Source organism: Lampris incognitus, chromosome 1, assembly GCF_029633865.1.
Source record: "Lampris incognitus isolate fLamInc1 chromosome 1, fLamInc1.hap2, whole genome shotgun sequence".
NCBI lineage: Eukaryota > Metazoa > Chordata > Actinopteri > Lampriformes > Lampridae > Lampris > Lampris incognitus.
The window spans coordinates 144,615,806-144,630,069 of record NC_079211.1 but is presented as its reverse complement, the minus strand read 5'-3'; the positions used below and the strand labels follow the sequence as shown (position 1 = coordinate 144,630,069).

Sequence of the window (14,264 nt, the reverse complement as noted above, 5' to 3'; positions counted from 1 at the left end):
AACCTGAACAGAACCTGAGTCAGCTCGTCTCAAACACGGCTTTAGCTAAACAACAACCCAGAAAACTCAAAATCACCATGCCAAATATTTCTGCACGCCGTCATGTGTCTATGGAGGGGTCACTTGCTGTTTCATGAGGTGCTTCCCCATCTAATAAAAATCGTGCGTGGTACCAGATTCTTCAACGGGGACGTTTTATGCATCGTCATATCAAGAAAACAAGGTGATGCATTTTGGTGATCTGATTTGTGATGCCGCAAATCCCCGCAAGCAAAACTGGAATGTAATCTAAAATCCCACACGAAGCCGGGACCTGTACGCAACACGGTTGACGCACAGAAATTCAATGTGAGCCGGTCTTTGCCGGTTCAATTTAACGGCGTAATAGCGGCGGTCTGCATTATGCAGTACGCAGGTCCAACGGGTTTGCAGGGTAAATAACTGGATATGGCGTTGATCTTGCACAATCAATGTCCACTCTTTTGCTCTGTGAGTGAACGGGTTTATTCATGTGTTTGGGTGTTGTGAAGGACCCGGGGGGGGGGGGGGGGGGGGACCGGCACCACTCACCATAGCCAGAGGCATGATTCCCGCAAGGTCCTCTCGCGCCAGTCGGATCTGTGTCTCGCTCTCTTGTGTGGCGGCTCGGCTGCCCGGGTACTCCACCTGCCAGGCCATCCAGCGGCTGCCGAGAGGCTCCGGGAGGCTTTCCATTTTCAGATCGACCTGAAGCACCCTCTGAGCCCCCAGTTCAGACCTGTCAGGACGGCACCAAAATAAACAGAAGGCGTCCGTGAGAGGATGAGGACAATAAGGTGGATCAAAGAGCGAGTGAGTAAATGACCAAACAAACAAGAGTTTGTGTGTGTGTGTGTGTGTGTATGTGTGTGTCTACTCATATGCATGATCATGAGTTTAGTCAATCAATTAATTAGTGCTGCACGATTAATCTAATCACAATCGTGATGCCACAGCCTGTGCAATTATATAACCACAAAAGGCTGTGATTTAATTAAATAATAAAACGTGCGTGTGAACGTCTGTTTGTGTGCAGTCTGCATATCTACGCCCCTAATTAAGACACGATCAATCAGTCTCCGTTTAGGCTGTGAAGCGTGTGCAGTCTATGTCACATGACTATCCGGTGTGCTGCGTGCAGACGAGAAAGAAGGAAAAAACAGATACTGATGACAACGAGCAGGGTTAACGCTGATGAACTGGTGGCAAAAAAAAAAAAGGAACCTGTTATATGGCGATATTGTGCAGAAAGGTACCTTGTAAAACATGAAAAATGAAAGTCGCTTATGGCCGGACTCGATATAGCAGCAATAATTGGCAACGCTGTCTCCGGGAGACGCAGTTGGCGAACGCATGCAGTACGAGGGTGGGTGTTTGAACTAAAATGGGGGATCGATTGGCCACTACATTGGGAGAAAAAGGGAAAAATCAGAAATACATTTTTTAAAAAAAGAAAGAAAGTCACTACATGTCGTGGCAATACGACACATTTGTTTACTATATCGCGATCACAAATTGTGATATTGTCCACAATAATCACAATACGACTTTTTCACCAAATCGTGCAGCACTACTAGTCTTAAAGGCCAAAAATAGTAAAGAATGATGGCTTAGCACATGACTCGGCTGCAGTGGCGGCTGGCCAGTACGGGGCGCTGGGGCGCCGCCCCCCTTCAAATATCAAGAGATGACAATCTACTTAAACATGTTAAATATAATTTAGTTGTATGATGCAAATAATGATGAAATAAAAGTGTTTTTCAGTCTGTGAGCGCCTGTCAGCAGCCATTAAATACTGGTTCAAATGGTATTTGGCTGGTTTCTGTCTGAATACATATACTTCCTGGGTGAGGGGCGCCGGCCAAACCAGACCTTATGTAAGCCCTCAAACATTTGGCGAGCAGGTGACCTGAAGCTGCTGTCTGATTGGTTTCTTCAGGTTTTCCAGGGGGCGCAGTTCTGTGCGCCCCAGACACCCCCACTTTTATTGGCAGTGCATTGGTATTTACTCATACATTTTCGTAATGTGTGTGTGTGTGGTGTTAGTGTGTGTGTGTGTGTGTTAGTTAGTGTAGATAGCGGGACCGAAAACTAAAGCACTTATGATCCTAATTCTTTTTGGAGGTGGTAGGTATTGTTCCAGAGAGTACGGGAAAAATCTCAAAAAATTTTAATTATGCATAATTATGCATTTTTCTAAAAATGGCTAAAAACCGCTTTTCTCGTCATTTCAGGCGATTCTGAGCATCTTTGATTTTTTCACCTATATAAAAAAAAATTTCTGGGACTTAGAAATGTTTTGGCATTATGCAAAATGTGCATTTTCGCAAAAATGCACTTAGGATCCTAATTTTTTTTGGAGGTGGTAGGTATTGTTCCAGAGAGGACCAGAAAAATAGCAGAAAATTAAAATCAACTCCCATATTTTCGTGATGTGTGTGTGTGTGTTAGCTAGTGTAGATAGCGGGACCGAAAACTAAAGCACTTGTGATCCTAATTCTTTTTGGAGGTGGTAGGTATTGTCTCAGAGAGCAAGGGAAAAATCCCAGAAAATTAAAATTATGCATAAATATGCATAAATATGCATTTTCTAAAAATGGCTAAAAACCACTTTTCTCGGCATTTCGGGTGATTCCGAGCATTTGGGGGGAGGGAGTTGGAGTGGGGGGGGGTTTAGGGGCAGGGGGAAGGCGGTTAGCTGGCAGCATGAAGAGCGGGGAGATTTAGACGGGTGGAGAACCAAACCGCTACATTGTAGCGGGGCTCTTCTAGTTGTCTTAACATTTTTTGATATAACGTGATTGGACAATTCTCGTGGCTGTCAATCATGTTCACACCCACCACGACGCCTCATCTTGACTGTCAATCATCCACCGTCTACGAACCCTGATAAAATCTACAGGCCACATTGTCCTTCTTAATAACTCTGCGACTGTGTGGACATTAAAGCAGCTGTCAGGTGTGCTGCGCCAAGGTAAACCCCCCACCCCCCCCCCCAAAACATTTTTAGCACCAGCCGCCACTGCTTGGCTGATGCTTTCGCCGATGTCCGTGACTAAAATGTGAGATTTTACCAGCTGAGGTGCTTCGGAGTGTCACCTCTCCCTTGCTTTGACTATGTGGGCAACTTAGAATAACATCCCTCAGTTCCTGTCAGACTCGAGCTCGGGTTAAGGCGTTTCTGCGCCGCGAATCAACCCTATAATCTCGGAGCGGCACGGCGAGGCAGTTCAAAGCCTCGCTTCACCTGGTGCCACGCCTGACACCGCGCAATGACAGAGGGCCGTGTAACCGCTGCCCTTGGTCGCGGTAGCCGAGCGTAAATACACGGGATGCTACGAGAGGATCTGCGGGCGGGTGTGAATTAACCCCAAAATAATGGACAGCGTTGATGATAAAACTTCCCGTGGCGCCGTAACTCTGTAGCTCGGGCTTGAAATACGGCCCGAAGGCGGCAAAGGTCAACCCTGTTCGGGGGAGCGGGGAGGAGATGCAAAATGGCACTAGAGCTGTTTGCCACGTCCCACGTGTCACATGGCAGGGCTTATAAGCCAATAAATTTCATACATGGTCTCTAATAAAGAGCGAGGGGGGGGCGGGGCGGGCTACTCTTTGAAGTACGTGAACATGCTGCTTTGCACAAAAACTAGGATGCCAGAGGTGTCGCACACCCAGCATATGTGACAGTACAGCACAAGGCAAAGGAAAGGGGAATAAGGGGGAGGGGGGGGGGGGGAGAGACTCGGCATTGCATTGAACGCTGCCCGTCAGAATCTTCTTCTTTTATTATACCTCTGAAGAAGCACACAGAGTCACACAAACGCGACACAGCTAAGCAAACACCGTCTCGGACCCTACATCATGAATGTGAGGTTTGAACTCGGGACAACAACGGCTAACGCACGAGACATTTTATTCACCGTCCCGCTATTCTCCCGACTCCCGGCCATCTTTTCATCTCACCCTCATCCCTACTCGCTCAGACAGAATGAGGGATTTGTCGCGTGGCGGAGCACAACAACCCAATGTTCGGCAACAAACAAGAGGTGTGTATGAATAATTAAGGCGACAAGCAAATAACTGGCGTCACATGCCGACACCGGCGCGCCGATCGGAGCGGCGCTCCGAGGGCCTTACGTAACCCCTTCCCACAATGCCCTGAAAAGAGACAGATGCTAATCTGTGGGAGAAGACCAATAAAGCCAGGAGCTTCATCGAGCAAACAAACGAGACAGATGATGCCCGGAACAACCGGAGATAAACCTTTTGAATGGCCCGCAGTCGCAGAGCGCCGCAGTAGCGACGTCGCTTGTCATCCGCTATCTGAAATGGCCTACTTTCGAAGGCTCGGGCAGGGGTTTCCACCGGGGTACGCTTCCTCTCGCAAGCATCACACGCACTGCAGGAGGGAGACAGACAAGAGCCAAATAACGGCCGTAAATACACGGCAGGAAGATGCGGCGATATCCACAAGGCTAGATACGGAAATCTTCGGCATTAGTCCTCCCTAATGCACCTCCTCCCAGATCTCCACCGAGTCAGGCCGGGGGGACTATTATTAGCTTTACACATTTAGGGATGTCAATTATTGCCCTCTTTATTTTATCCGGTTGGCAGATTTTAATGGCAGTTGGAAACACTAAAGATTTCATGAGGCTTTATATTTTCAGAATGAATGTGCCAACAAAATAGCGAGGCGACGTGACGGCACATGGTGAAAATAGATTTCCAGCCTCGCTTTAACATCCAGACATTCTGCCAATTTAGCATTTTCGGGACGGAAATACCCAACCACCTCAAACGAAACGCTGGGGAGATGACAGCAATGTGAGACTGGGGAGGAGTGGGAGGAGGAGGAGGAGGAGGAGGAGATCTCAAGAAAGCGTCAGCATTGCATCAAGGGGAAGAGCGAGGAAATTAAAAGAAATGCGAGCTTTCCTTTTGGCCCCGCTTTGACTTCGCCGGGAAACACTTTGAAAGGATTGGAGACTGAAACCCTTTAACAATTTGTGCGCGTGCTTATGCAAATAACCTACCTCTGAAGAATAACGCAGCCGTTTTGTAACGATATAAAACAGCGATAATGAGGAGATAATGAGGTGGAATGTGATGTAACCAGGTTAAAATTAATGTTTTTATTTTATTTTGTTTGAGTATGAAATATCACCAAATCCTGTCTGTGTGCTGTTATTTGTGTTTACTACATTTTATTTTATGTCATTATTTACTTTTATGTATGTTTTACGACGACCGTCATATACGTGTACTGTCGCTTTAAGAGAGAGGTCTTGTGGGTACACGGAAGAGGGAACGCGGGAGAGGCCATTTTGTTTTGTGGGAGGAGTCTCAAGCAGCGATCGAGCCGAGCCACACGTGTTTCTTACCGTAGGACAGTTTTTTTTTTTGCTGGTTGAGGAGAACGTAACCTTGAGTATCCCTGTAAGAAGATACTGCAAGCTGTGGGATAAAATACTTGTTTATCCTTTCTTACATCGGAGTCCCGTGGACGGTTTCTCCTTCTAACGCACACGAGTGAAGTCCGGGTAGTGGTTGAACTTCGACCCCCACGTCCGTAAGAAACACCGCTCCCGCTGGAGGACTGGACGTTTGTCGAAGAGTTTGAAACCAAAATAAATGGCAAGGTGGGCCAAATAGAGTCCTGTGTGCCCCCCCCCTCCTTCTTTGATCATGATGATGATGATGATGATGAGAAACTGAGGGCCCCCCACAACACCTGGGACCCCACCGAAAATAGAACACAACGCAGAGCTACTGATGAGAGTGACGGGCGTGCAGCAGGCTGACCAGCATAGAACAGCATAGGACTGCCCCCGTTACAGTGACATAATGAGTCGGATTTTTCTAGTCCTTTCATGATGCGCCACAAATCTAAGCGGCGTGCGACCTACCAAACCCAACAAGTTGCGGTGAAGGTGGTTGAGAGATGGAGCGACGGGGGGGGGGGGCAACACTTCTTTATATCGCACAGCCAGCCCGGCGGCGAGCCGGCTAGGAGCCGTTCACTGTGCTTGACCCTAGTTGACACGTGTCCGAGGAGGGGAAAAGAGGCCAACGGATCCGTGGCAGGGTGAGCACGACTTAGACATCCAAACAAAGGCGTCAGCCATGTCCTCCGGCGTGCCTGCTACCGCTTCCCGCTCCAAGATGGTTAATCGCGCGGCTCAACGGGGGGGGGGGGGGAGGGGGGGGGACTGTACACGTCTCTCTCCTCTACAGCGCCGGGTCCGATTCAATTAGCGAGGACGGCGCCATGGATGCGTTCCCATGCAGCCGGCTGCAGTCTGATAATAATCTGTAAACAGGCTGTGGGGATGGCTGGCTCGGTGTCCAGGCAGACGGGGGGGGGGGGGGGGGTGTCCAGCCAGAGGCACTAGAGAAGGGCTCAGAAGATAAGAGGGCCCTAAAGTTGTGAGCCGTGGGTCCTCTGGCTTTTGCAGGGGGACCGGAGGAGACACGGGGCTTGAAAGAGCGGCCGCCTGCAGGCCCTCGACAACTGAGTCGGCGAGGATAACCGGTAAACGACCGAGAGCGCGGCGCCGAGACGCGCTCATTCAGCTCATCGATCACCGCCGCAGTTGAGGCTGAAATATTAAAGCGGGGATAGTCCTCGATTTAAAGGGGACATTTCAGCCTTATCTCTATCTATCGGCGACAGGCCATAGCATAGGAAGAAAAGAAAAAAAAACCCTACAGTTATTCACGATTGTTTCTGCAGCCGAGTGATGAATCATCGCCGGTCCCAGCGCTGGAATTTATGTCCCGCGACATTAGCGCGGAGGATTTTACGGACGGCGAACCAGGAGCTTGTGCCCAATGCATTCTGGTACGTGTAGGCTCTGCGGCCAGGACAACACCGGGTTTCACCGTAAGTACGCAGTGACGATTTTAATGGCTTCGGTCGACCACATTGTGCATCGGCGCTGATTGCAGGACTGCGAAACTCTCCTTTCAGGATTCAACCATAGCAGCCATGTGGCGCTGGACGATAGAGCACGTGTAGTACATAAACAGTTCTCCCGGAGAGCACCACAGCCAAGGCCGCACCTGATGTAATTACCAGAGCAGAAACTGAGCTTTACTCCTCCTTCATGTAGGAGTGCGTAAATACTGTACAAAACCCCCCCCTAATTACACATTCCCAACAGAAAAACTCCAGCCAGTCATGTTTCTTGATGCCTAATAGCCCCGTCGTGGGATGCTCTCAGCATCCCTAACAGTTCTGTCCACACACACGCCTGTGAAATATTCACAGGCATTAAACTCAAGTGGCCACCTCTGATGTACAGTTTCTCTCTTCCATGATAACTGAGTCGAGTCGGGGGGGGGGTGTTGGAATTTCCCCCCTTTTCTCCCCAGTTGTATCCGGCCAATTACCCCACTCCTCTGAGCCATCAGTGCCCCACCCCCTCTGCAGATTACCACACGCCACCTCCAATACATGTGGAGTCACCAGCCACTATGTCTCACCTGTCGGTGAGGAGTTTCGCCAGGGGGACGTCGCGTGTGGGAGGATCACGCTACCCCCACTGACCAGAGGAGGCGCTAGTGCAGCGACCAGGACACATACCCACCACCCGGCTTCCCACCCGCAGACGCGGCCAATTGTGTCCGCAGAGACGCCCGACCGAGCCGGAGGGGATTCGAACTGGCGATCCCCATGTTGGTAGACAACGGAATAGACCGCTACGCTACCCGAGAAAACAGGGTTTGAAGTGAAGCGGGTCACCTCCACCCACGGCGTCGAGGGCAGGTTGGAGTTACTGCGTTTAAAGTCCGAGGAGGTTAAAGGAAGACAGATTCAGATGTTAAAATGAATAAACAGATGTGGTAAAAAAAAACGTAGCAGTGGCAATTCATTTCTACCTGCTGTCCCTGGAGGAAGAGGCTCTAATTGGAACTGGCTCTATTGTCCTACTATCAGTCCCCATGTGTCACCGTGACACTCTCATTTAATCTGCCTCTTCAGATGTGATGGGCTGGCGTGTCCGCTCCCTAACCCAGTGGGGTTTAGAGAATGATGGAGAAAGGGAGAGCGGCTATGGGGGGGGGGGGGGACACGGAGAGAGAGAGAGAGAGAGCGATAGAGAAGAAGAAGAAGGAGGGAGACAGAGAGCGAGACTATAAAAGACACATCAGCTAGCCTAGGTTGACATTTTCAGAGCCAATATCTCAATCCCCGGTATCTTGCACATCGAGTATTCCCAGCCATTCACTGGCGCTGCTGACATTAGGGCGACACAATAACTTGGCCTTACGGGTGACGAAATATGTGACTCCAGCAGGCCGGGCTCCATTTTGAAGAACCCGTGGATAGATATGAAGTTTATGAAATCAAGGCATAATAGGAAAACCCGGGCAAAATGGCAAACCCTACTTACTCATGCTGAGGGTGACCGGAGCAGAAGATGAAAAGGCAGAAGACAGCTTGGTGGAATAAAAGCGGCGCTTTCGAGAACGTTCTGGGTCTCGAGTGTGAGGAGAGGCGGCCTTATGCAAAAACTCTACACTACTTGTGGAGTAAAAAAAAAAAAAAAAAAAAAAAACATAATCAAATTTAAGGCTCCAGTGGTGCTTGAAAATAGAGCCCTGCAACTCTGCTGTTCTCGTGCTCTCCCAACTGGAACAGCATTATAGCAGCCAGCACACAAGCTGGGACACACACACACACACACACACACAGACACACACACACACACACTCGCAGACACTACTAAAACAGGCTGGGACACCTGCAACATGCGCAACACACATGTACAGTATGTACCCAGGGCCGCCCATAAGGGGGGGAAAGAGGGGGGGGCTTTCTGGGGCCCAGCCGCTAGGGGGAGCCCATAGAGGCCAGCAATAATCATGTTCACCCTAAATATAAGTGATGATAATGGCAGTACTTGTCACTGGGTGTGAACCGGCTAAACAGATAGACTTTAAAGACATTACACAGGACTTTGCATGTAGTAAGACGTGGGAGATGGCTGTGGCTGTGTTAGAACCAAAGATGAAGCCAGGAGGTAAGAAATTAAATGTTCTACTAAGAAATGTGAGGGGGGGGGGCATTCACTGGACCTTTTCAGGAGCCCAGCCATTTCCCCTCTTTTTCTTCCAACTGTACCCAGCCAATTACCCCACTCTTCCAAGCCATCCCAGTCTGCTCCACCCCCGCTGCCAAGCCGGGGAGGGCTGCAGACTACCACACGCCTCCTCCGATATATGTGGACTCACCAGCCGCTTCTTGTCACCTGACAGTGAGGAGCTTCACCAGGGGGACATAGCGCATGGGAGGATCCCGCTATTCCCCCTCCCCCCCGAACAGGCGGCCCGACCGATCAGAGGGGGCGCTAGTGCAGCGACCAGGACACATGCCCACACCCGGCTTCCCACCAGCAGACACGGCCAATTGTGTCCGTAGGGACGCCTGACCAAGCTGGAGGTAACACGGGGATTTGAACCTGCGACCCCCATGTTGGTAGGCAACGGAATAGACCGCTACGCTACCCGGACGCCTATATTAATTTTAATCATCTAAAAATATGCACGTCTCAGCAAAACTTTATTTGCTTAGGCATAAGTTATGATTCAATACTATTAAATCCACCACCAAACAAAACTGTAAGAAATCATGAATGAATAATAACTTCCCACGAGATTTAGATTTAGATCAACTTTAAATTCCTACCTCTACCCAACAGCACATGTTGGCTTCTTTAAAAAATGCTAAAAAAAAAGGGCTTTATTCAAAAATGTTAAAATACGATGCTCAGTAGTTAAAAAAAATGGGTTATTCAAATAGCATGTGGCACAATGATGCATCACTCATTTTCCAAGGATTTCTGGAATGAATTCAAGACGTTCATGGAGAGCTGAAAACTGTTCAAACACTTGTTCTGCAGTATGGCAATTCCTCACAAGATCATGTTCTGTACTCACAAGGTTGTCCTTGTATTTATTCTGCTGCTGCAATGGCTAATGGTGCTAACTAGTACCGTGCTGCTGTCATTACTGCTAATACTGGTTTTGACATCATTAGCACCACTGCTGCTACACCAACCACTGTTTGTTGTGAAAATAAGTATTAATATTTTTACCATTTAGACAAAGGTCTAAATGCATCCAACACAGTTTTGCAGATCTATCACAGATGATATGAAAGTGGTGCCATAGGTGCAGTTGAATGACTGACTATAGATAGATAGATATAAAGATGGATGGACGGATGGATGATAGATGGACGGAAGATAGATAGATAGATGCACGCATGATGGATGGATGGATGGACGGAAGATAGATAGATAGAAAGATAGATAGATAGATAGATAGATAGATAGATAGATAGATAGATAGATAGATAGATAGATAGATAGGTAGATAGATAGATAGATAGGTAGATAGATAGATAGACAGATGATTGATGGATAGATAGATATAAAGATGGATGGATGGACGCATGGATGGATGGACAGAAGATAGATAGATGACGGATAGATAGCTTGATGGAAGGACGGGCGGATGGATGGATAGATGGACGATAGATAGATAGATGGACGGACAGACAATGGATGGATCGAAGATAGATAGATAGATGGATAGACAGACGACAGACAATGGATTGATGGACGGATGGAAGATAGATGGATAGATAGATAGATAGATAGATAGATAGATAGATAGATAGATAGATAGATAGATAGATAGATAGATAGATAGATAGGTAGATAAATAGATACACAGATGACGAACAATGGCTAGATGGATGGAAGATAGATAGATATACAGATAAGATAGATAGATAGATAGATAGATAGATAGATAGATAGATAGATATAAAGATGGATGGACGGATGGATGATAGATGGACGGAAGATAGATAGATAGATAGATAGATAGATAGATAGATAGATAGATAGATAGATAGATAGACAGATGATTGATGGATAGATAGATATAAAGATGGATGGATGGACGCATGGATGGATGGACAGAAGATAGATAGATGACGGATAGATAGCTTGATGGAAGGACGGGCGGATGGATGGATAGATGGACGATAGATAGATAGATGGACGGACAGACAATGGATGGATCGAAGATAGATAGATAGATGGATAGACAGACGACAGACAATGGATTGATGGACGGATGGAAGATAGATGGATAGATAGATAGATAGATAGATAGATAGATAGATAGATAGATAGATAGATAGATAGATAGATAGATAGATAGATAGATAGATAGATAGATAGATAGATAGGTAGATAAATAGATACACAGATGACGAACAATGGCTAGATGGATGGAAGATAGATAGATATACAGATAAGATAGATAGATAGATAGATAGATAGATAGATAGATAGATAGATAGATAGATAGATAGATAGATAGATAGACTGACGACTGATGGATCGATAGATGATTGATGGACAGACAGACAGATAGACTGATGGATGGACAGACAGACAGATTAAAAGACTGTTGTTCTTAAAAAGTGTGACAGAAGTGTGGTCAGCTCGGACAGTAATGATACATCATGGTGATAGAGTCAATCCCATTTACAAAGACCCTTTAGTCAGAGGCCGACTGGCTGGAGAAGAAACAGGAGCAGCCCGGTTTCCCGAGTAATAGCTAGTGAAGCCCATCTGAAATTTCACTGGGCTGAGGGGAATTTCATTTCACAGCCGGAGGGGAGCCTGTCAGAAGTGAATTATCCAGGGCCACTCTCACCAGGCATCCACCCCAGAGGTGAGAGCCTCTTGTTAGACCTGCATTGTGAGACAGGACCCCGGTGGTTAGAGCCCCAAACTGAATCCACCTGATAGCATGAGTGCTCAACCAGAGACCACGGTTCCTTGGAAGCATTCAGTGAGACGGCCAGCCAAATCACTCAATGTCTGAGTGCAGATACGAACACACACAATAAAACTGCTAGACTACTGTAAAAATGAAATGGACAAAAAAGAGAGGAAGATGGGACAAAGGTACTGCATTAAAAAGCCAAGAAAATCAAGACAAAAGAGAAACTACATACTAATTCAGCATGATGAATGAGTGTTAAGGTCCTCCACGGATTCCACATTAGGAGTAAATCAGATGACAGGATGCGGACATGGAAATGGACAACTTGTCCAAGAAACACAGAGGAAGCTAGCGTGTAACATCTGTTATGGGATGTCCATTACTGTCTTAAAAAAATAAAAAATTTCTGGCAAGGCTTTGCCAATCTGATGTGTCTTGGAAATGCAACGAGAGAAAAGAGGAGAGAACGGGAGTTAAGGGTGGAGGTGTGCGCTTCGATGGGGGGGGGAGGCACCCCCAGAGGCCTACACCCCGTGGACCATCCCAATTCCGCCCATCCAGAATGGAAAGAGCGATGGCAACAGGGGGCGAGGAAGAGAAAGGCTTACACTCCCTGTGATACGGTGTCAAATAAAGGCAAGACAGGAATGAGAAAAATAGCGGTAAATGTCAGCGTAGTGGAGCCGCCTCTGTGCCTTCGGAGGTTCATGGTTATGCAGACACACACACACACACACACACATATATTGTATTTAGCTGCTGCAGAGAAATCCCTCAAAATACAGGCTTTTTCACACAGAGCGGAGGAGACGCCAAAGACCTCCTGGTGCAATGTGATTTCTCCCGGCACTGGGGAGCGTTCGAGGCTGACACGCCTCACACTTTGGAGAGATGACGACGTCCTTCCCAAAGACATTCCCAACTGTTAAGACCCTCACATATCTTGTAGGCCTACCAACACGGGGATCGCCGGTTCGAATCCCCGTGTTACCTCCGGCTAGGTGGGGCGTCCCAACAGACACAATTGGCCGTGTGTGCGGGTGGGAAGCCGGATGTGGGTGTGTGTCCTGGTCGCTGCACTGGCGCCTCCTCTGGTCGGTCAGGGCGTCTGTTCGGGGGGGAATAGCGTGATCCTCCCACGTGTGCCCCTGGTGAAACTCCTCACTGTCAGGTGAAACGAAGCGGCTGGCGACTCCACATGTAGGGGGGGGGGCGTGGTAGTCTGCAGCCCTCCCCGGATCGGCAGAGGGGGTGAAGCAGTGATCAGGGCGGCTCGGAAAAATAGGGTAACTGGCCAAGTACAATAGGGGGAGAGAAAAAAGGGTATATATATATATATATATATATATTTTATTTTTTTTTGAGGGGAGTTGAGCATCCGTAGGCGTGTGGATCACTTGTCTCTAAATATTAGTGTCCATTCGGAGGAATCTGAACTTTGACATTTCTCCTTAAGGGCAAATGCAGCAGCGGACTCAACAACATCTTGCTGTTTTGCTGCCTTGCAAGTAAGTAGGGAAATGAATAAAAGCCATCAGTATACGACCTATGTATATAGTATGTATTTCAGCTACCACATAAACCCGCCAAATATCACGGAGAAAAGTCCTACGCCTTGAAAGCAGTACGGTCTGCTGTCACAGTACGGCGAGGATAAAACATTTCTATGTGAAGAAGCAGGTGTTCTGCACCGCCACTGATCTCTCTCCGCCGAACAAGAAAGGTTGCCCGAGACCTAATTTCCATTCATCTTCATTCTGTTGAAACGCATTAAAAAAAGATTTGCCAATTAGATTTAGAATAACTTACAGTGACTGAATTAAAATGCACGTTTAATATGCATCACATTCTTTTTAAATGAATCATTTATTCTTTACCCTTTTCTGCAGCGCAACACGGGGAGAAAGGGCCGGGTGCTATTAATTATACGGTTATAATGAACTGTGGGCACAAACCGAGAGCTTTTTGGCTTGTGTACATGACATGCGAGGAGGAGATGAAATTTCCTCTAACAACGTTCTGCAGCAGCCTCGCCGTGCTCCTACTGCAGGCCATGCTCTTATTCCCCCGGTCACGCACACCGCCACACAACAAGCCAGACACACGGTCGCACACGCTGGATAGAGCGATCCCTTATCTTTCTTTTTTTTTTGGGGGGGGTGGGGGTGGGTGGTGTAGCATCTAAAGTAACCTTTCAATTTAAGGCTTTACGTACTCCCGTGCGAAAAGCAGATATTTGTGTTCCTTCTGCTAGTTTTGTGCAGAGCGGGGCTCCTCAAAGTCCGGACCTCGGTCCCCATCCGGGCCGAACGGCCAGTCGATCCGGACCCGGCCCGTACCTCGTGTCGTGAATACAGTAGGATATGGAGTGTAACTCTTGCTATTCTGTGTTGTTGCTGCTGCCAGGATTTGCTCTGGGGCAGTAACGTAAC

At 47.8% G+C, this 14,264-nt stretch overlaps 1 protein-coding gene across 1 annotated transcript in view; it reads right to left on the bottom strand.

Moving 5' to 3' along the window:
• si:dkeyp-14d3.1 (transmembrane protein 132C) overlaps positions 1-14,264 on the bottom strand; it is a 175,064-nt gene that overhangs the window by 21,452 nt on the left and 139,348 nt on the right. Inside the window, exon 4 of the mRNA XM_056280137.1 lies at positions 571-757. Coding sequence (XP_056136112.1) covers positions 571-757 — 187 coding nt within the window. The remainder of the gene's footprint in view (positions 1-570; positions 758-14,264) is intronic.